At 47.7% G+C, this 21,608-nt stretch overlaps 1 protein-coding gene across 1 annotated transcript in view; it reads right to left on the bottom strand.

Moving 5' to 3' along the window:
- Positions 1-2,060: 2,060 nt before the first annotated feature.
- SEC16B (SEC16 homolog B, endoplasmic reticulum export factor) overlaps positions 2,061-21,608 on the bottom strand; it is an 82,492-nt gene continuing 62,944 nt past the window's right edge. The window contains exons 16-28 of the mRNA XM_070384384.1: positions 20,381-20,492; positions 18,442-18,547; positions 16,643-16,783; positions 15,143-15,262; positions 14,218-14,290; positions 12,646-12,930; positions 11,766-11,821; positions 6,559-6,711; positions 6,312-6,410; positions 5,790-5,898; positions 5,577-5,656; positions 3,818-3,916; positions 2,061-3,194 (exon numbers count right to left, since the gene is read on the bottom strand). Coding sequence (XP_070240485.1) covers positions 3,126-3,194; positions 3,818-3,916; positions 5,577-5,656; positions 5,790-5,898; positions 6,312-6,410; positions 6,559-6,711; positions 11,766-11,821; positions 12,646-12,930; positions 14,218-14,290; positions 15,143-15,262; positions 16,643-16,783; positions 18,442-18,547; positions 20,381-20,492 — 1,502 coding nt within the window. The 3' untranslated portion in view covers positions 2,061-3,125. The remainder of the gene's footprint in view (positions 3,195-3,817; positions 3,917-5,576; positions 5,657-5,789; positions 5,899-6,311; positions 6,411-6,558; positions 6,712-11,765; positions 11,822-12,645; positions 12,931-14,217; positions 14,291-15,142; positions 15,263-16,642; positions 16,784-18,441; positions 18,548-20,380; positions 20,493-21,608) is intronic.

Here is a 21,608-nt window from a genome sequence, read left to right as displayed (position 1 = left end):
TCCATGAATAGTCCCAACAGGAGGCAGAAGTGAAAGAACACAGGCATCTTTGCCTTCCTCTTAGGTCCTCACTCTCTTCCTCTAAAGTGCTTCTTTTTATGAGAGAGGACTTCCCCTGTCATTGTTCCTGGGGGCACTAAGCCACATGGTCTAACGTTGGTGGCAGCCGGGATGCACGGAGAGAAACCAGCTTCGTCATGAGAACACCTATTGAAAACTAATTTTAATTTATTCTTCCCATTACACACCTGCATCAAGAAGGAACAATCTCATACAGATGGCCTACAGGCACATGAAAAGATTCTCAACATCACTAATTATTAAAGAAATGCAAATCAAAACTACAATGAGGTATCACCTTCATACAGGTCAGCACGGCCACCATTAAAAATCCTACAAACGACCAAAACTAGAAAGGGTGTGGAGAAAAGGGAATCCTCCTACACTGTCGATGCGAATGTAAGTTGATGCAGCCACTATGGAAAACAGTATAGAGGTTCCTCAAAAAACTAGAAATAGAGTTGCCATATGATCCTGCAATCCTGGGCATATATCCAAAGAAAACTATAATTCAAAAAGATTCATGCACCCCAGTGTTCACTATTGACAATAGCCAAGACATAGAAACAACCCAAATGAATGAATAAGGAAGACGTGGTACATATATACAGTGGAACATGATTCAGCCATAAAAAAGAACAAAATAATGCCACTTGGAACAACATGGATGGACCTAGAGATTATCATACTAAGTGAAGTAAATCAGAAAAAGAAATACCATATGATATCACTTATGTGTGGAATTTAAATATAAACAAATGAACTTATCTATGAAAGAGAAACAGACTCACAAACATAGAGAACAGACTTGTGATTGCCAAGGGGGAGGGGGCAGGGGAGAAATGGATTAGAAGTTTGGGATTAGCAGATGCAAGCTATTATACAGAGAAGGGATAGACAACAAGGCCCTACTGTACAGCACAGGGAATTCAATATCCTGTGATAAACTATACAGAAAAGAAGATGAAAAAGCAGGTGTGTGTATAAACACACACACATATATATACCTGGATCACTCTGCTGTACACTAGAAATTAATACCACACTGTAAATCAACTATACTTCAGTAAAATTTTTAAGTGAATAAACATCCAGTTTAATCTGGTAGGCAACAAGATTAAGGCGATTTTACTTATTAGATTGTACACTGATAATTTTTTAGAAACACACACATATAATGTGTAGCATGTACTAGGTACTTTTTTAAGAGATTGACTCTATTCTTCTGCCATACGCGATGCCTCATGTGCTTAGTCATGTCCAGCTCTTTTCGACCCCATGGACTGCAGGCTGCCAGGCTCCTCTCCTGGAGCCTGGAGTCCATGGAGATTCTCCAAGGAAGAATACTGGAGTGGGTTGCCATGCCCTCCTCCAGGGTCCTATGTGGTAGTACTATTATAATTACTATTGTAATTATTATAATTGCAATGGTAATTAGTATCCTCATTTTATAGAAGAGGGAATTGAAGACAAGAACAAATAGATTACCCTGTCCAAGATTACAAGGTGAACTGTGGATGAGCCAGGATTCAAATCTAAACAATTTGGTGCCTCTGAAACTCACACACGACTGACACTGTTCCGCCACTGGGTGTCAGCACACCAAACTGAAGGGGCTGCAGTCTTCAGGAAGACAAGGACAGCACTCACTGAGGCCCTTCTAGATGCAAAACACTTACACGGACATTTCCTAATTTAATCTGAGAGATGAACAAACTTCTTAGAGGACAGAATGTGCAACATTTAGTTAACGGAGTAACTGATTTTCATGAGAGGTGGGTTTGTTCTTTTTTTTTTTTTAATTGTAAAAATAACGGTAGACAAGTTAAGAGGATCAGTCCCTAGATTCTTCATTAATTAAGGGCTTTTTCCAGCTGTCTGCACCTTATCACCCAATGAAACCATTATTAGAAAGACCTCAGGGAAGAGACCACACAGTGTGTACTCTCCCTCTGCAAAAATCAGCCAGAGACAAGCATCTGCTATAAAATTATCTGGTTTAATCACTATCAACATCAGAACTGTAGTACATTAAAGTACAAAACCTGTATGTACAATTACACATGCAAAGAAATGTTCTTTGTGAGGAGCAATTTTCAACAAATCTGACAAACAGCAAGAGTCATTCCTATTGGGGGTTTGAAAGGAGAAATGGAAATTTCCAAGAGGGTCCCCTCCTCCCTCGGGCTCCTCTGACCCTCTGAACATCAATTTGCAAAGGCCTGAGGGAGGAAGGGAAGTATTAACAATCTCAGACACTCGATCCTCCTCTTATGCAAGGGGTGAATTTTTAGGGAACATTTTCCGTCCTTTATTACACTGATGTTCCATCCATTTGCATCATTAGGTTCGGTAGTTACCATGACAATATGATGCCTACAGCAATCTAACTTGATAGCCAGATGCCAGAATGTGAAAAAATAGGACCAGCTAAGAAAGTGAGAGAAATATAATTAATCTGAACCACATTAAAAAAAAAAAAAAAAAAAAATGTGCACAAACCAAAACCAAGAAGGAAATTGCTGAAATGTCACCCAAGAGAGAATGATGACAGGAAACAATGATCGAGTTTCCAAGATTCAAAAATCCTTTGCTAACTCGAGCCATGAATTGGTCTGTAACTAAGGCTGTGGAAGGAGTCAAAGTTAATCTAGAATATTGCTCTGAGTGCCTCTCCCCCAGTAATTGCTGCTGCAGAGTCCAGCGCTGTTATCTTCGATTCCCGCAGAGGAATTCTTAAGCCCTGATTTTTCCAAGGATCTACAGCCGCGTCCTTAATGCTGCCACCATGGCATTCCAGTCCCCTCCAGACTGATGATATACCCAGCTTTTCCACCTGAAGAAGTCATTTCCACCATCACTGTGAAGCTTATCTTAAGAGATTGAATTGAGCTGTGTCCTGGGAGACCCTGTCTCCTTGCTTCCTCCATACCCCGTGGAAGCAACTGGCTAGCACAACCGTCTTTGGGGCCCAAATATGGCAGAGGGGCTGGGAAATTAAGAAACAAGAACAACATAACAGTTGTGCTTCAGGGAGACCAGCCTGGGATGGGTGGTCCTTCTCATCATGACTGGGTTGGATAGCGGCGCTGAGCTAGGCGATTTGGCTGGTTCAGGCTGGTAACCGTGGAGAGCTGGAAAAAGACAAGCACAGCACGAGGTTATAACCCCAAGCATGACTCTGCTGAGGGCTGACTGGCTGGATTGAGCTTAGGCATCCTGAAAGTCTAGAACGCCTTCAGGAGCATTTGGCTTCCCATGTGGTATTCTCATTATTCACTTTCACACAACACCTTTACCTCTTAAATAAGGAGAAAGAAATTTGATTTTATGAAGAAGAGAAGCCAATAACACATCCGAGCAAGCAGTCTGCCTCAGATCATGCAGAAGCAGGGAGTTTAGTTTCAACCAAAGTTTGCAATGATTCCCTCACCCTCAGGACACTGCTCTGGTGCAACCACACAACACCGACACAAATTGTCTCTCTTGAGTCTTAAGACCTATGAAAGGTCAAGAGCAATATTAATAATAGTGACACTGACTGAGCATTTTCAGACTGCCTGATTTAATCCTCATAACTATCCAGTGAAGTAGTTACTACTAACCCTATTATACAGACGCAGAAACTGAGACTTACAGAGGTTAGTCATTGCTAAAGAACTCAGGCATAGTAAGTGGTTATCAGTAAGTTATAAACCAGGGTCTCCTTCACTCAGAACCCATGCTCCAAACCCCCCCTCCCTCAGGACCTCCTTACCTGGGGAACCTGAGATGGGTTGTAGAGAGGAACACTCCCTTTCACAGAGGGTGGGGGAAGCAGAACACCAGCGTTGAAGTAGAGCTCAGTGGAAACACCCTGTGATGGAAAATAATAGAAAATCCTCTTAGTCACCACTTCCTGGATTCTAGACTGTCAGGGGCTTCCCTGAGAACCAACTTTGGTCAAGAGATGCAGTCCCTGCTGATGCAGTGGATGGGAACCCACCTGCCAATGCAGGGGACACAGGTTCCATCCCTGGTCCAGGAAGATTTCACAGCAACTAAGCCTGTGCACCACATCGACTGAGCCTACATGCCTAGAGCCTGTGCTCCGCAAGAAGGGAAGCCACTGCGATGAGAAGCCCATGCACTGCAACCAGAGAGGAGCCCCACTCACTGCAACTAGAGAAAAGCCCACAGAGCAGCAAAGACCCAGCGTAATCAAAATAAACAAATAATAAATAAATTTTAAAAAATTTAAAAGAAAGATGCAAATGTGATACAGCTCAGGGAATCCTGAGTAAAAAAACAGTTCCAGTGGGCACAGCCACCCCTGGAGCCTGGGGGAGCTTTGCAGAGGCTCAGGTGCTGCTGTGTGAGAAGAAAAGGCCACAAAAAACGTACTAATAGCATCATAAAAAGTAATCTCATATTCCTTGAAAAGCCTAAAATACTACAAGAGTGCCGTAACCAGGCCCCAAGAAATAAAATTGTTTTCCTAGCAACTGGCATGAAATCCATACTGGACAATTCGTCAAGGCTTTATCACAATCCTTGCAAGGGATACTGGTGAACTCTAGCTCCTACTGGGGACAGGGAAAGAGGACATTCCCTTTTTTCATTTCATTTTTTTGTCTTTTTGGCTGTGCCTTGTGACATGTGGGATCTTGGATCCTCAACCAGGGATTGAACCTGTGCCCCCTGCACTGGACCCACAGAGTCTTAACCACTGGACTCCCAGGAAGTCCCGAGGCCGCTCTCTAGACATCACATAAGGAAGCAGTGGTGGGCTAACTCGTGTTCCTGCCCCAGACTTCTTGTCTTGAAGTCCTAACCCAGAGACCTCAGAATGCATTCAGAAACAGGGTCTTTAAAGAGGTGATTAACTACTGCACAGCTCAGAGAACTGTATTTGGTGCTCCATGGTGACCTAAACGGGAAGGAAATTCAAAAAAAGAACAGATATAGGTATACTTATGGCTGATTCACATTGCTTACAGCAGAAACCAACACAACATTGTAAAGCTATCCAGGCAAGAATAATGGAATGGGTGGCCATTCCCTTCTCCAGGGGATCTTCCTGACCCAGGGACCAAACCCTTCTCTCCTGCGTTGCAGGCAGATTCTTTACAATCTGAGCCACCAGAGAAGCCCCATACTCAACAGAAATTAATTTTTTTTTAAAGGTGATTAGAATGGGCCCTAACCCATTATGACCGGTATTCTTGTAAGAAGGGGAAATTTGGACATAGACACACACCAGGGAAAGACCACATAAAGATGCAGGGAGAACATGGCCATCTATAAGCCAAGGAGAAACCTACTCTGCGGACACCTCCATCTCAGCTCTCCAGCCTCCAGAACTGTGAGGAGATACTCATCTGGTGTTTAAACGGCACAGTCTATGACACCTTGTTCTGGCAGCCCTAGCAAACCACTACAGAAGCTTTCTCCATACTCTCCACGAGTCAGGCCCTCACGGGGCAGCACCTCCAGCCCCCATGAAAGTTCAGTTCACACACAGGTGGGCTGCTCACCTCAGGTCCCGACAAGCCTCCACTCCCCGGGCCCTCAGCTGTCCCCACACCAGACACTGACCCTCGGACTTCATCTCCACCTAGGAAGCAATGAGTCAAGGGTGTTCCAACTACTCAGGACAGAGGAGTCCCCACTCCCAGAAGGCTCCCCACCAAACCCTGGAAACTGCAGAGAGGACCACAGCGGGCCCAGAGGACAGGAGGTTGGCATACCTGTGTCCCTGGAGAAGGCACTGGCACCCAGCAGAGACTGGGGATCTGGGGAAGGTGTCAGTGAGAGGCTTGGGCTGGGCTGAGGTAGAGACGCTGCCCTGGGCATCTCCTGCTTAGTGGAGAAAGGAGGGTGGCGCTGATGGTTCCACACGTCCATGCCACCTGCTTGCATTCCTGCAGCACCCACATGGCGGCCTCCACCCTCTACCAGGGCTGGCCTCCTCTCCACCACACTCCATTCTCTTCATACCACTCCTCTGCTCAATAAGCCAAGTCACTGCCGGCTCTCGAAAGTTAAAATTCTACATCCTAACTTTTCAGGCCTTTCGTCATCTGCCTCTCCCCTCACTGGACCAATCTGTCTCCCACAACCTCCCATCACAAAACCAGTTTCATCCAGACCAGGGTGGAGAGGCCAGCTCCAGGCCCTCCTGGAGTTGAGGAAACTTCCTCAGAAGGGGCCACAGAAGAGGGAGCTTCCCTATCCAGCCCCCCCCACCACAACCTTCCGCCCGAGGTCACCTCAGAGTCCGGGCTGTCAGACGAATCTTCATCTCCAGAGGGGGATGCGTTGTGGGTGGGCTTTGAGCGGAACCAGCTGAACCAGCCAAACCCTGAGCTCTGGAAGAGAGAGGGGGAGTTCTGTGGTCTATAGGGTGGAGATTAACTCCCCCTCACCATGACGGTGGTGAGACAGGAGAGGAGGGGACCCCACAAGAGCCCGGCTCCCCAGCGCTGCACCACCATCTGGAAGAAAAGACCCCTCCACCTTTGTGTTCTCCTTCACGTTTCCGAGCTTTTCTCTCTGGACGGTATTTTGGGAAGATTTTTTATCTGCCTTCTCGGAGGACTCCTCCTCATCTTCCTTGACTGATACGATGGAACTATCAGAAATACTTCGAGCTCTGGGAATCAGTGGCACCTGGAATTAGAGGAAAGAGAAGTAACATCTTTATAGCACTTGACAGGTTACAAAGGCATATTTACATATACTCCCTCACCTGACCTGCTGGATAAATCAGCAGGGATAGCCTTACATGGACAGAGGAGCCTGGTGGGCTGCAGTCCATGGGGTCACTAAGAGTCAGACACGACTGAGCAACTTCACTTTCACTTTTCACTTTCATGCACTGGAGAAGGAAATGGCAACCCATGCCAGTGTTCTTGCCTGGAGAATCCCAGGGACGGCGGGGCCTGGTGAGCTGCCGTCTATGGGGTCGCACAGAGTCGGACACGACTGATGCAACTTAGCAGCAGCAGCAGCAGCAGCCTTACAGGATCTAATATGACTGAAGGGAAACCACGATTTAGCCACGAGGAATAACTTGCTGAACATCTCAGGACAAGGGCAGAGCCCAGTCTCCATCTTCAGATTATCCTTAATCCTACAGGGTTTTGGCCACTGTGCTACTAGTCCCCAAGAGCATGGGGTTTCCAGAACTATGCCAAGGCCGGGAGCAGGGGTATGGAATGCTTCCACTGGAGACGAAGAGAGCCAGGAAACACCCTTCAGGGAACCCCTAAATGCAAAGATCAGGGAAGGTGACAACCACTGAATCTAACTTATCCCATACCTCACTTCCTAGCTGACTTGCTCAAGATGAACTGTGAGCAACTGTACCGGGGGGAGTAAAATACACCCACATCCCTTTGTATTAATGGTGTGTGTGGTAGAATATATCGGGTTGCCCAAAAGGTTTGCTCAGGTTTGTCTGTAACATCTTATGGAAAAATCCAAATGAATGTTTTGGCCAACCCAATACATTTCATAAAATTTACACATTTAACCTCTTAAAGTGTACAGTTCAGTGTATTAGAATATTCATGATGTTGCATAACCATCACCGCTTTCCATTTTCAGAAATTTTCATTAACCTCAACAGAAACTCTGTTCCCATTAACACTAACTCCCCATTTTCCCTTCTTCCCTCTGGCCCCTGAGAACCTCTACGCTTTCTGTCTCTATGAGTTTGCCTATTCTAGACGCCTTGTATAAGTGGAATCATACGGTATTTGTCCTTTTGTGTTGTATTTACAATTTGCACTCTCAGAAAAAGATAATTGGTATAACCTTTAGAAAAAACACTTTGGCAAATACAGAAAAAGTTTCATTTTTTGTTCTAATGAGTATAGAACTTACTGTGTACCAAGTAGTATTCTGAGCATTTTATATACAGCGAGTCATTTAAACCTTACAACTATCTTGTTAGTAGGTATTGTTATTATCATCCCATTTAACAAATGAGAAAACTAACACACGGCAAAGTTAAGCAAGCTGTATAAGGTCACACAGCTAGTTAAGGGCAGAGCAAGGATTCAAACCCAAGCTGTCTGACTTTCCTTCTAGGAATTTCTCTCCTAACTGAGTAATTTAAGAAATACACAAGGGCTTATATATTAGAATGTCCATCACTGTGTTTTACATATTGAAGGGAAGGGAAGGGAGAAGTAAGGAGAAAGAGTAGAAAAGAAAAGGGAGAGAGAGACACTTGAAGTGTTTAACAAAGTAGTAAAGACGAATTAAAATCCGAGCTCCTTCCAGGGCCTACCAGGCCCTCTATGATCCTGCCTTTCTCTGTCTCTCTCGTCTGGCTTCTTAGCCCTCTCAACTTTTTTTTTTTCTTTTTTTACTTTTTTGACCACACTGAACAGCTTGCAGGATCTTAGTTCCCCAACCAGGGACTGACCCCAAGCCCTCAGTAATGAAAGTGCAAAGTCCTAATCACTGGACCACCAAGGAGTTCCCTCGTCCCTCTCTCTAGATACAGCCCATACTCTCCCTCAGTTGTACCAGGTCATCTTATTACAGGGTCTTTGCTCTTGCTATGCCCTCTGCCTTGAACACTTGTTCCCTGAATACTCACCTGGCTCATGTCCACCATCCATGCTGAGCTCAGAGACGCACTCCTCCCACACACCGTCTAAAGGAACATCCCTCAAGCATACAGTGCTGTATTTGCAGTTGCCTCTACTGAACAGAAACCCCATGAAATTAGGCTTTGTCTAGTTCCCTACGTATCCCCACCCTCGATAACAGGACCAGGGACACTGCAGGATCTCCGTATTTGTGAATGAATAAACGCATGAGCAATGATGTGAATTTATCATACCAATTCTAAAAATCATATTTAAGAATGACATGGAAAATCTCATTTTATAGTATTAAAAATAGAAAATAAAGCTTCATCTACATATGTTCTCAACCATTTAAAAACACATGTATGTGTATATATATATACACATTTAGGCACGTGGGCTAAGTCGCTTCAGTCATGTCTGAATTTTTGCGACCCTATGGACTGTAGCCTGCCAGGCTCCTCTGTCCATTGAATTTTCCAGGCAAGAATACTGGAGTGAGTTGCCATGCCCTCCTCCAGGCATCTTCCCAACCTGGGGATCTTCCCAACCCAGTGATCAAATACGCATTTCTTATGTCTCCTGCATTGGCAGGCATGTTCTTTACCACTAGCACCACTGGGAAGCCCATCAGATCAGATCAGATCAGTCGCTCAGTCGTGTCCGACTCTTTGCGACCCCATGAATCGCAGCACGCCAGGCCTCCCTGTCCATCACCAACTCCCGGAGTTCACTCAGACTCACGGCCATCGAGTCGGTGATGCCATCCAGCCATCTCATCCTCTGTCGTCCCCTTCTCCTCCTGCCCCCAATCCCTCCGAGCATCAGAGTCTTTTCCAATGAGTCAGCTTTTCGCGTGAGGTGGCCAAAGTACTGGAGTCTCAGCTTTAGCATCATTCCTTCCAAAGAAATCCCAGGGCTGATCTCCTTCAGAATGGACTGGTTGGATCTCCTTGCAGTCCAAGGGACTCTCAAGAGTCTTCTCCAACACCACAGTTCAAAAGCACCAATTCTTCGGCGCTCAGCTTTCTTCACAGTCCAACTCTCACATCCATACATGACCACAGGGAAAACCATAGCCTTGACTAGACGGACCTTTGTTGGCAAAGTAATGTCTCTGCTTTTGAATATGCTATCTAGGTTGGACATAACTTTCCTTCCAAGGAGTAAGCGTCTTTTAATTTCATGGCTGCAATCACCATCTGCAGTGATTTTGGAGCCCAAAAAAATAAAGTCTGACATGGTTTCCACTGTTTCCCCATCTATTTCCCATGAAGTGATGGGACCAGATGCCATGATCTTCGTTTTCTGAATGCTGAGCTTTAAGTCAACTTTTTCACTCTCCACTTTCACTTTCATCAAGAGGCTTTTGAGTTCCTCTTCACTTTCTGCCATAAGGGTGGTGTCATCTGCATATCTGAGGTTATTGATATTTCTCCCAGCAATCTTGATTCCAGCTTGTGTTTCTTCCAGTCCAGCATTTCTCATGATGTACTCTGCATATAAGTTAAATAAACAGGGTGACAATATACAGCCTTGACATCCTCCTTTTTCTATTTGGAACCAGTCTGTTGTTCCATGTTCAGTTCTAACTGTTGCTTCCTGACCTGCATACAAATTTCTCAAGAGGCAGATCAGGTGGTCGGGTATTCCCATCTCTTTCAGAATTTTCCACAGTTTATTGTGATCCACACAGTCAAAGGCTTTGGCATAGTCAATAAAGCAGAAATAGATGTTTTTCTGGAACTCTTTTGCTTTTTCCATGATCTAGTGGATGTTGGCAATTTGATCTCTGGTTCCTCTGCCTTTTCTAAAACCAGCTTGAACATCAGGAAGTTCACGGTTCACATATTGCTGAAGCCTGGCTTGGAGAATTTTGAGCATTCTTTACTGGCATGTGAGATGAGTGCAATTGTGCGGTAGTACCATTGCCTTTTTTTGGGATTGGAACGAAAACTGACGTATACACATCTATATATACACCCATATAGATGGTCTCCTTCACTTTTTAAAAGTTTGTATCATACAACTTTGCTTTTACCAAAGACTGACATTAGTACCTATTTTCACTAACAAACAACCAAAAAAATCCAAAGAGGACTTTCAGTTTTACCAAAAAAGTTAGAAAGTGAAAAAAGCATTCAGCGTTTGTTTTGTAGGAGCCATTTTAGAGGCAGCTTGTATCTCAAGCAGCGAGACTGGCCCCACTAAGCTCCTTTACCGGAATCTACACTCAGCATCTCACGTGGCTTTGAACCGCATCTCTGAGCATCTGCGCTTCATCTCGATTCATTTTGTGCATTGTTAGCAAGATGTGTACTGAGGTAACTGCTTCTTCCCTTCACATCACTGAGACTTACAAAAGGTTTCATAGGAAGGCTCTGCTTTTAGATAGCATGAGAAATGTGTACATAGAAAAAATATAGGAAGAAAATAGACTATTTGGCTATGTGATTCTGAGTGATGGCTGTTTGACACTTTATATGACATATTCTCTTTGTTTTTCAGATTTTATATAACAATAAAGCACTAATTTAGGGGAAAAAACAAGTTTTAAGGTCTGTAGCTTAGTTACTACTCAAGATAGTTCTATGACATCACTTCCAACCAGGAAAAGCTAGAGAGAATCTTAAATCTGGACCAGCAATGCCTGTTACTAGTGGAGGGATTCATTCATTCAACAGCTGAATAGATGATTAACTAGACATGGTTACCTCCAAGACCTGAAAAAAAGACACAGCTGCCATAGGTCCTTCTCAGAAATAGAGCAAGGTAAAAATGTTAAAGATAGAAATATCAAGAGTCTTCCCTGATGGCGCAGAGCACAGCAAGTTTTCAGTGCATCAGTAAGAAGAGGGCATTGGAGGGGGCTGATGTGCGAGACCAGAGGTAAACCCAGTCCTGCCCCCACGGACACAGGTTGGCAGGAGTGAAATGAACAAGAACGAGTCTCCTCTCCACCTCTCAGGATCTGGTGTAGAAAGAAACAAGGGGCAATGTGGAAGGAAGGGCTGGTGCAGGGCACAGGAAGGTGCCTGCATGTGGCTGAGCAACTGGGGCAGCTGGAGGGAATCCACAGCTCAGAGTGGGTGCTGTCATCTGGGGACTCTATCCTCTCACCTGGGGTCTGGAAATAGCCTTCTGCCCATCAGGATGCTGGAGGGTTTCTGGAGACACTGAGAAATCACAACAGAAATCAAGATGTGAACTTGGGTCTTTCTCTTCTATCCACAGTCAGCTTTCCTAATTGCCAAATGGCTGGAGCTCTGGGCACATAGCCCCCAGTGGATCAGAATAAATATGAGGTCCATTTGCACAAGCCTCTCAATTCCAGCCACACCAGAACATGCCACTCACCCAACCTCCACCCCGAACCAAGATCATTCCATGGGAACCCTGGAAATGAAAGCCACGTCAGGCTGGATCACAGGGATCCTCCCAGGCTTCCCCTATGTGTGAGCCTCCCATCTTGGATAGGACCTTGTCTTAGAAGATCTAAGATCTGACCCTTCTGTTTGGCTTCCAGCACTTCCCTGGCATCACTCAGCAGTGCTCACCCACACTCAGCCCCCGTTGTCCAAGACCTGATGGACAGAAGCACGAGCCTCTGCCCACAGCCCCTGACACAGCTGACTTCAGAAAGAGGACTTGGCCTAAACTGCAGCCGGAGGCACAGTGGCAGTGTCTGGCCTTCTACCGCCTCTCTCCCGGAGACTCTCCCAGAATCCAACGGGAGCGCGCAGCGGCTGCTGGAGGCTGTGCTGTGTTTATCCCAGCAGAGAGCGGGGCTGGAATGGGAAAGAGCCATCTCCCTCGGATGAACGCAAAGCTACCAGCCCAGGTCTGACACCCGGAAGCCCTCAATCACATGCGCACCCACCACCCAGGGCTTCACAAGCTCCCACCCCACACCTCACACTGGCCCCCGCACCGCCCTCCTCTGCTTGCTCCCCTCCACACCTCCCCACCCAAGGCTCGCTGCCTTCCTGGCAGCTCTTACCAGGGGGCAGGTGTATCTGCTGGGCTTCCTCCCAGGCTGTTCCTCCGGGAGCCCCTGTCACTGCCACGCTGCCACTGGTCCCCAGAAGATGGGTCTCAGGAACCGAGTAGAGAGGCACTGGGACCCCCATCTGCCCGGAACCGCCACCTGTTGGGTAGGAGCCAGGCTGCTGTGGGCTGAGCTGGGCTGGGCCCGACTGCTCCAGAGTTGGCCACAGAGCTGAGCGGTCACCATAGGCTTCTGAGTTGCCTTGAGGTCCAGAAAGACCTTGATAGAAAGTGTTTTCTAAGGACACAAGACAAAGAAGAAGAGGTGAGAGCTGTAATGTGGCCTTTGTGTGGACTAAACACCAGGAACAAGCCTGCTCTTTGGAAAGCAGTGACGAGGACAGGCCAGTTGACGTGGCCACCATCGATGTGACGAGTATAACACAGCAGCGATTGTAACACCTCCACTGCTTAGGATTTAGAGTGTTCAAAACTATCTCCCTCACAGCTTGTACAATCTCTGAGCTTTTTAAACCAGGGGGTCGGGATGGCAGAAATGACCATTTAGTCTAACTCCACACTTTTTAGCTTTTGGATAAACTTTTTTGTGGATTTAACTAATGGACTGGGGCACTTGGAATTTAGAAAGTTTCAATGTAAAACCCAAATCAGACTACAGAAATGATGGCTTTGTTTTGAAAGATAAGAGCTTTGGCCCAGGAAGGGGACTTGGTGACATTCTTTCTGGCTCCACTGTGTTGCTGACGAGACAGACCAAGGTGTGGACTGTGGACATGGACGATGGTTGGCCCAAATTATGGGACTAGTGAGGTCGGCTGACCTACCCGCTTGATAGGGTGACAGGAGACACGGCTGTTTCCCAGGGGAAGTGACCACTCAGGAGCACCCAGCCTGCTCTCCTGCATCCCTCTCCCCTCACCGATTCTGGGGCACAGCAGCAAAGCTGGGAAACAGAGACCAAGGCCTGCCCATACTTGCTATCCCCTTAGTCATTCCTAAAGGAGGTACAAAAGCCTGGGAACCAGCTGGAAGCAAAGCCGTGAGACCCCGTCCTCACCCCACCAGTGAGTGCTATTTGGGAAACAGCATGGAGTTAACTGGGATAATAATGTCTGCCCAGCCCAACAATTGAAGCATCCTAAGGGAAAAGAAGGGATCTGTTGAAAAGCCTATTTCACGTGTGCAGCAGCTGATGCTCAAACGCCATAGGCACTTCCAATGTACCCACCGCTAACATGAAATACAGATGATCCGCCACCTCAGGCATCAAGAAATGCATCCACCTGGGGAGATGGTACTGACACAAGTGAAGCAACTATATAACAGCACAGCAACAACAAGATTAAAGCCTGAATGTGAAACAAAACCTCTAACAATGCGGAAACAGAAGGGAAGGCTGTGGCCAGCGGGGCTGTGCAGAGAGAAGCCTGGACCACAGGTCAGACTGACACGGGCGAGGAAGGCACTCCAGGCAAGGAAGGGGAAAAGTTTTTTGTTAGGTTATCTCCTATAATCAGATCCCAAGAGTCAGTTATTTACACACTCAGTTCATTAGTTTAGGTACCTGGAGTTTTTCTGGCTTCCGAAATAACCGCTTGAGCAGACTGAGGACGGCCAATGTCTCCTGCTTCCTTTTGCTATTAAGATAAAGTAAAATCCTCTTAGGTGACACAAAGGAAAACAAAAACAAGGAAACATGATTTGAAATGAAGTCAAGACACTTCAGCAGTGATGAGGTAAGGGAGCCTCAGGTGAGTGTGGGGGCTGTGAGGGGTTGGGAGCCCACGGGTCTTCCTACCTCCCGACTCTGCTCGGAGACAGCAGGCAGAGGCCAGGGCATCCTCCTCTCCCAGAGGAAGGGGCAAGAGGAGGGAACTAAACCACAGGCCCCAGGGCCCACAGCACACAGGGGAAGCAAGGGCCGCATGTGTCTAAAAAAAAAAAAAAATCCACCTGCCCCTTTCTCAGAGACAGAGGAAGAAAGGAAATGGAGGAGGCCCTGTTCCAATTACTATGACAATTACTACCAGCCGCTTTTGCAATTGTCAGAACAAAAAAAAAAAAAAAGGTCCGGAAGTCTTTTCAGCATTTGCCCTACATTACATGAAAGTGACACCAGGCCACAGTGAGCCACTGTTCCTCACAGAGAGAGACGGGAGCTTTGATGGTCATAACATGTATTTTCCGGGACCTCGGAGAAGGGTGGCCAGGTGACTCGGGAGAGGGTCCCACCGTCACACAGGGGAACACAGGAAAATGTCTCCACCCGGGAGGGGAGCGCGTTAGCGGAGGGGGCTGGGTAGGGGTGGGGGGGGGGTGTGGAAGCTGAGTGCTACCCCTCCCCCCATCAGGCTGTGCTTCCTTGGGGACAGAGGACACCACGGCCCTCCATGGTGTTGGGGACTTGCCGAGGTCAGTGCCTGCCTACCCTGTGTCTAGAAGAGCCAAGAGGCGAGCAGAGGCCCACCCGCTGACCATCCCCCCCTCACCTGCAGCTCCCTGTGATGCCCCCGAAGGTGCACCAGCCACTCCGGCTCCAGGTCCCTGTCTCCTCGGTGGCGGCGGCGTTCTAAAACCAGAGGATCTGACAGCTTCAGTCTCTCTGCCAGCTGTGCCCGGTTTCCAGATGGTAAGAGAGGGAAAAGGAGGGAGAAAAGTAGGAGAAATGGACCATGAGGAGAAGCAGTAAGAAAAAAGAAGATAGGAAGCCTTTGCTCACTTGTAAATCAGATTACAAAGAACTGCCGAATAGCAAATTCAGCAGATACCTTCCTCAAATCGCAACATAAACAGTTAAACCATCCTGGTGTTAGATACTAAATAAAATATGAGGAGAAACTGCTACTCTGCTCTATGTCTCTGCAAAGCCGTTCTCAGGAGCAGTGCTTCTCAAACTTCAGAGCTGGTAGGAACCACCTGGGATTTTGTTAAAATGCTAATTCTGATGCCAGAAGTCTGTGGGGCCTGAGATCCAGCATTGCTAACAAGCCCCCCATGAGGTGAAGCCCATGCTGCCGGTCGAAGGACTGCTTATGTTGCAAGACTATTCAGTCATTGCTTTTCTGGTGGCTCGGCAGTAAAGACTCTGCCTGCCAATGCAGGAGACACAGGTTTGATCCCAGGGTCAGGAAGATCCCCTGGAGGGGAGAATGGCAACCCACTCCAGTATCCTTGCCTGGGAAATCGCATGGACAGAGGAGCCTGATGGGCTACAGTCCATGGGGTCGCAAAGAGTAGGACACAACTCAATGACCAAACAACAACATCCCATCATAAAGTCCCCAAACTTTCCGACTCCTCCCTTCTGGCTCCTGAGCTGCCTACAACCATCATCCTGTTGGCAGAAATTTGCCATTAAGGGCGCTCAGTAGCACAGATTTTACTGGCTACAGAATCCAACACTTGGGCCGCATTTAAAGCAAAGCAAAAAGTGATGGTAGGCTGCCTTTTCACTCTCAGCTAAAGGATTTTTCTTCAATTAATTGGAACAACTATTTGCCTGATTGTTTTCTTTCCCAGGAACTAAAAGTTGATGTTTTTGTTTTCTCTTTTTTGAATGTATCTCACATGTGATAAAATATTCCATGCATTTAAAAGCATTTTAATAAGGATCATTTCCCATTTTAATCACTAAAATATATTTTCTAAGCCCAGCTTTTATAATTAAAATGGTTTGCCATAACATGCATTTTTACTGTACCAAAAAGGCAGATGCAAGAATGACTTCCTTGCACAGCACACGCCTGGTTTCCAGTCCCATTTCAAACCCACTCCCGTCCCCCGCCCCTTCCACCCATAGCATCCTTCTTTATGCAGTGTCAGGCCTCTGCTTATCACATCTGGGCATGCATATGTGGTCAAAGACAGCCAGGGGCTCCAATTTTATAGCATGTTCAAAGAAGATGAAATGGGGCTCTGAGCCGCTTTACAATAGCTTTCTCTGAACACTGAAGATAACACACCTGCAGAGAGCCCTTTGAGAAGCTCACCTTGATGAGTTCCACTAATAGCACAGGGTGACTGCTCTCTCCGTGGCTCAGGAGGGCTGTGCCAATGGCTTCGCAGTAATGCAAGGCCTGGGACGTGAGGCCATAATCTGCCAGACGGGATGCATAAAGGAGCTTATACACCTGCGAAGAGGAGCAGGGCCAGAAAGAGAGAAGTGGAGATAAGACTTCTTGGAAGTCAGTGGACTGCCAACTTCCGCTAACTCTGGGTCCAAATATTAAAGAGGGCCTTGCAACATTTAGGGCATTCTATCTGTGTATAGGAACAGTTCCAAACCCAGCCTGCAGTTCCATCATTGCAGAGAACGGGGGCACATCAGCTGAGTCTCCCTAGGTGCTGGTCACCATGGAAATCCACCAGCCTCTCCACTTCTTATCAGGCAGCCTGTATCTCTGGGAAGGCTGGTGTGTGGGGGGCAGAGAACCAGGCGCCAGGGGCACAGGTAGAAGAAGAAAAAAAAATGCCTCTGGTGCCAGGGGCTTCAAGCCTAAGAGGGAGAGTATAGACAGATACAGGTAAGGGCTCAGAGAAGCATGAGGGACAGAGCCAGATGGAGTACAGAGGGGCTAGGAATAGGCAGACCCAAGTTCAAACCCCAGCTCTATGCTGGTATGGAGCACGAAGCTAGTTCCCCCACCTCCTCTCTGCACCTCGGTTTCCTCACTCTAATACGGGGATGATACTACAATCTCCCCCTTGGTGGTTTCAAAGATTCAATGAGATAACCCACGTAAAGTCCCTAGAGCAAATGGTACCCAAGAGATGTGAGCCAATAGCATGTAACTCCTTGGAACCTCTCTTGCGAAAAGACAGTAATCATGCCTGCCTCACAGAATTAGAGATCGCTCAGTCAGGGGATCATAGCACAACGCCAGGTGTGCAAAACTCATTCCCTAAAAACAGCTGATCTCACTGCTATCAGTCCAAAGACAGCTAAGAGGTGGGATGACTACAGAAGAGAAAGAGACTGAAGACCTGCATGGACACAAAGGAGCCCACTGGGCAGGGCTGCCCTGGAAAAGATGGGTCTTTGGTAAAACCCTTACAGAAGATACTAACTGGGTCACTGCCCTACAGACAGTAATCCATTCATCTCCAAGGCTTTGTTTTGTGTTTGGTGGTGGTGGTGGTAGTGGTGGTCTGTGTGTGTGAGTGTGTGTGTGTTGTTGCCACCAGATACTCTCTCACTACAATCACTGAAGAAGTCTCTGGGGATCCAAGGGGACACCAGGGCATCCAGTAGAGAGGTTGACAGGTTAGAACCTGGACATGGATGCTGCCTACACACCTGCAGCCCTGAGAGGAAGAAGGAAGACAGGGCCAAAGGACAGAGCAGGGAGGAATTCCAGAGTTAAAGATGGAGGCATCCAAGAGAGATGGGAGCGGCAGGTCAGAGGAGAGTAGGAACGGTGAGCAGCCGGGGGCCGCTCCTGGCAGGATGGCCGTGGAGCCGAGGAGAAGATGGAGCTGTTTGGAGACAGAAGAGCAGAAGGAGCTGCAGACAGGTGTGGGGCCCAGGGGTGCCTGCCCGATTCTCCTTTATCAGGAGGGCGGCAGGAGCCCACAGCACAGAGGCTGCTGCCAGGTTTTGCTTTCCTGTCTTAAAAACGCAGACCTTGGGGGGACCTAGAAAGACATCCTAACCCTTCCCACACTCCAGCTCATGAGGAAAAGTCCAGTGGATGACTTAGCCCAGCCACTACCTGCCAGAAAGCAAGGCTGAGAATCCAGCCGCCCACAGCCGTCAGATGCAGAAAGGGCCTCGTGAGCGTTCAGTTACCTGGAAAGAAGGGATGAAGGATCGGGGACGGCCCAGCATCTGACAGTACTCGAAGATTTCCGTCCTCTGGATAGCCTCAGTTGTTGCAAATTTCAAAAACTCTTGACTAAAACCAGAGAATAACAATAAAAGAGTTTGAGGTTGGGGCGGGTGGGGGACGGATTTCACTCATAGATAGCCAAACTCCAGCTGCATCCATTCACGGCAGAGTTTCTGTCCTGGGCTGATCCCTGGGGTAGCTCCAAGAGAAGAAGGAGAATCTGTGCCCCCAAAAGCTCTGGGGGAAGGTGGGGGCCAAGCAGGGGGACTTCAGGGAGTGGGGGCAGTTCCTGCCATCTTTTCTGGAGGGTCACTTAAGGCAAGATGCTCTCATGCCCAGCTCAGAGGGGCACTGCATCTCCTAGCATGTAAACATGCTGAGCACCAGCCTTAGTGCCCTGAGAGCCCAGAGTGGGTGTCTGGGACAGGTCACCCCAGCCTGAGCAGAAGAGCAGGAAAGAGGGAGCCATGTGATGTTCCGGGAGCACTGAAGAAAGAAGGCCCTGCAGAGAGAGAGTAGCACCGCAGAGCCAAAAATCAAATGACGGTCCCTACACCGGACGCTTGCTCCAGTGAGAAAGCAGACTGAGCAAACGTGATCTGGGGGGCCCTCAGAGTCCACATGGGCCCCAAAACAGCTGCCGTGGGGGCTGAAACCATAATCACTGGGGCTTCCCCTGGGGTCAGGGCTGGATCTCCAGAAACATCCTCATTCAGTACACAGGAGGGGGACACCTTAACCCAGGGGTCTCCAACCTCCAGGATCTAACGCCTGGAGATCTGAGGTGGAGCTGATGCAATACAACAGAAATAGAATGCACAATAAATATAATGCACTTAAATCATACTGAAACCATACGAGGTTTTCTTTTTCCCCCACCAATCCAAATCCGTGGAAAAATTGTCTTCCACGAAACCAGTCCTGGTGCCAAAAGGGTTGGGGACACTGCATAACCCATTTCACTTATTTGTCACATCTGGCCCAGACAGGCTTCTCTGACAAATTAACTATGTGCTATCAGAGACCATGACCTTGACAGACAGGTCATGAGATGATGCGTTTCTACGAAGAAAAGCCTGACAGTCTGGATTCCAAGTCCAGCCTGACCGCACTTCAGCTGTACAATCTTAGACCTGTTACTCCACCTCTCTGTGCCTCAGTTTCCCTCCTCTATAAAGTGAAGCTTAAAAATACACTTTCTTCACAGGGTACATGTGTAATGATTGAAGGAAATGGTGCAAATAAAACAGCTGGTACAATGTAAGAGCTTAGGAAATCTTAACTATCACAGAGAGAGAGAGAAAGAAAGATCCAGAACGTGGAGGGTGGCTGGGGAGCAACCTGGTCTTTTCATCCATTTATTCACTGTCTAGGGGCTTATCAAGGTCCTTCTTTGTGAGAAGTCTAATGTTACGGCAGGGAATAAATGACAGGCCTGACTTTTGAGTAGCTTGTATGTCAAGTCAGTGTAAGCTGTGGGGGCGAAACACAAACTTCTTCCACTTGCAGATTTTGCCCAAGGCCGGTTCTGAAAATAGGTCCACGGCTGCCTAACGCACAGCCTCAAGCCACTGCGCTCGTATTAGCATTTTCCAAGAGTCAGTCTCTGGTCATGGAGCCAGGGCGCCACCGAGTGGCCAGAGAGGCACACTACAACCCACGGGCCCCAGCTCGCAGCTTCCGGGAGCAAGGCCTGGGCCTGAGTACCCCTGGCGGTGTGATGCTGCACTCTTCCCGGCATCTCTCAGCCCAGAGCCTACCTGTGCTGAAAAACCATCAGCAGCAGCTGAAAATTCACAAGAGACCGTGGAAAAAGGAAGCCATGAAACCCAGCTAGGGCTAACCCAATCCCCCGGAAGACGTCCTCGCCACTCTCTGTCCCCCAGAAGACTGGCATACCTGTGGCTACTGCCCAGCAAGGCCAAGTAGTCTGTCTTCACGGTGTAGTAGCCGAAGGGCACGTGGGCCATGAGGTAGCAGAAGTGAGCAGCCTCCACCAGCCCCTTCCCAGCTGTAGGCGGAGAACAAGCCTGGGTCAGGGAACACGCCCACCAAGGGAGGGACCCACCATCCGGGTGGGAGGGGAGAGGGCTTGAGAGCGGCTCTGAGGTCGGAGCAGACAGCTTCACGGGAATAAAAGAACAAGCTCTCCATGACACGAGCCACAGACCCCAAACCCCACTCCCTCTCCCACCCCATTTTTGCCCTCCGACATTCCATTTCACTTCTCCAGCTAGAAGAAGGCACAATTTCACATTCCCCCTAATGGACTTTTGATGAGGACGTTTCTAAGCATTTTAGTCCTTCTGGAAGGGGAGAAATAGGTAAGAAATGCCTACACCTGAGCAGAGAAGCAGACCGTTGGAAGCAGCGGTTTTTAAACTAGGCTTCTTGGGGTATTAATGCCTCCCCTGCAAAAATCAAACAACAGAAGACTTTTCCCAGTGCTCATAAAAATCACATTCATTACCAAATTGTTCCCAGTTTTTAAGTGTTCTCCCATACCTTTTTCATTAGTTCAACACTGAGTTAATTCAAGTAGGCAAAGTAATTAGCTTGGCACCCAAGAAGGTTCAACAAAAGTTAGTTCCTTCTACTCAGGTGCTGAATAACTTGTCATTTGACTGGGCACAACTTCACCTGTAGCTATTTTAAGTTTAGCAGAGCAGTATTTCACGAAGTGCCACAAAGCAATGATTTTCTAAATATTCTGTCCCTTGACCCAATCTGAGAACCACTGATCTGCAACATCCAACAGCCCCTAAGTGTTTAAAAGGCCACATTCACAAAGAGATGATAGAAATAAAGGCTACACAGTTACCCAGGGGAGCTCAGGCAAAAATAGAATTTCCTATCTGGTTGAGCTGGGTCACTGGGGGACCGACAACAACAGTAGGGGAGATGCTCCAAGTGTTAATTCCATCTGCTGGGGACTCTGACCCGGGCACAGGAAGCAACCACTCAGGGCAGCCTCCTGCAGAGGCGGGACCCCAGAGTCTCAGGGGCCTGGCCTGCACTTGCTCGCAGCAGAAATCTGGGAAACGGAAAGGTAAGGACACTCCTCTCCCTGGATTTTCTGTCCCCAAAACACTGAGGCTCCTGGGTCAAAGGAATGCCTGAGACATAG

This window comes from Bos mutus, chromosome 16, assembly GCF_027580195.1.
Source record: "Bos mutus isolate GX-2022 chromosome 16, NWIPB_WYAK_1.1, whole genome shotgun sequence".
Taxonomy (NCBI): domain Eukaryota; kingdom Metazoa; phylum Chordata; class Mammalia; order Artiodactyla; family Bovidae; genus Bos; species Bos mutus.
The sequence above is the reverse complement of the archived record's forward strand: the minus strand, read 5'-3'. Positions and strand labels throughout refer to the sequence as shown.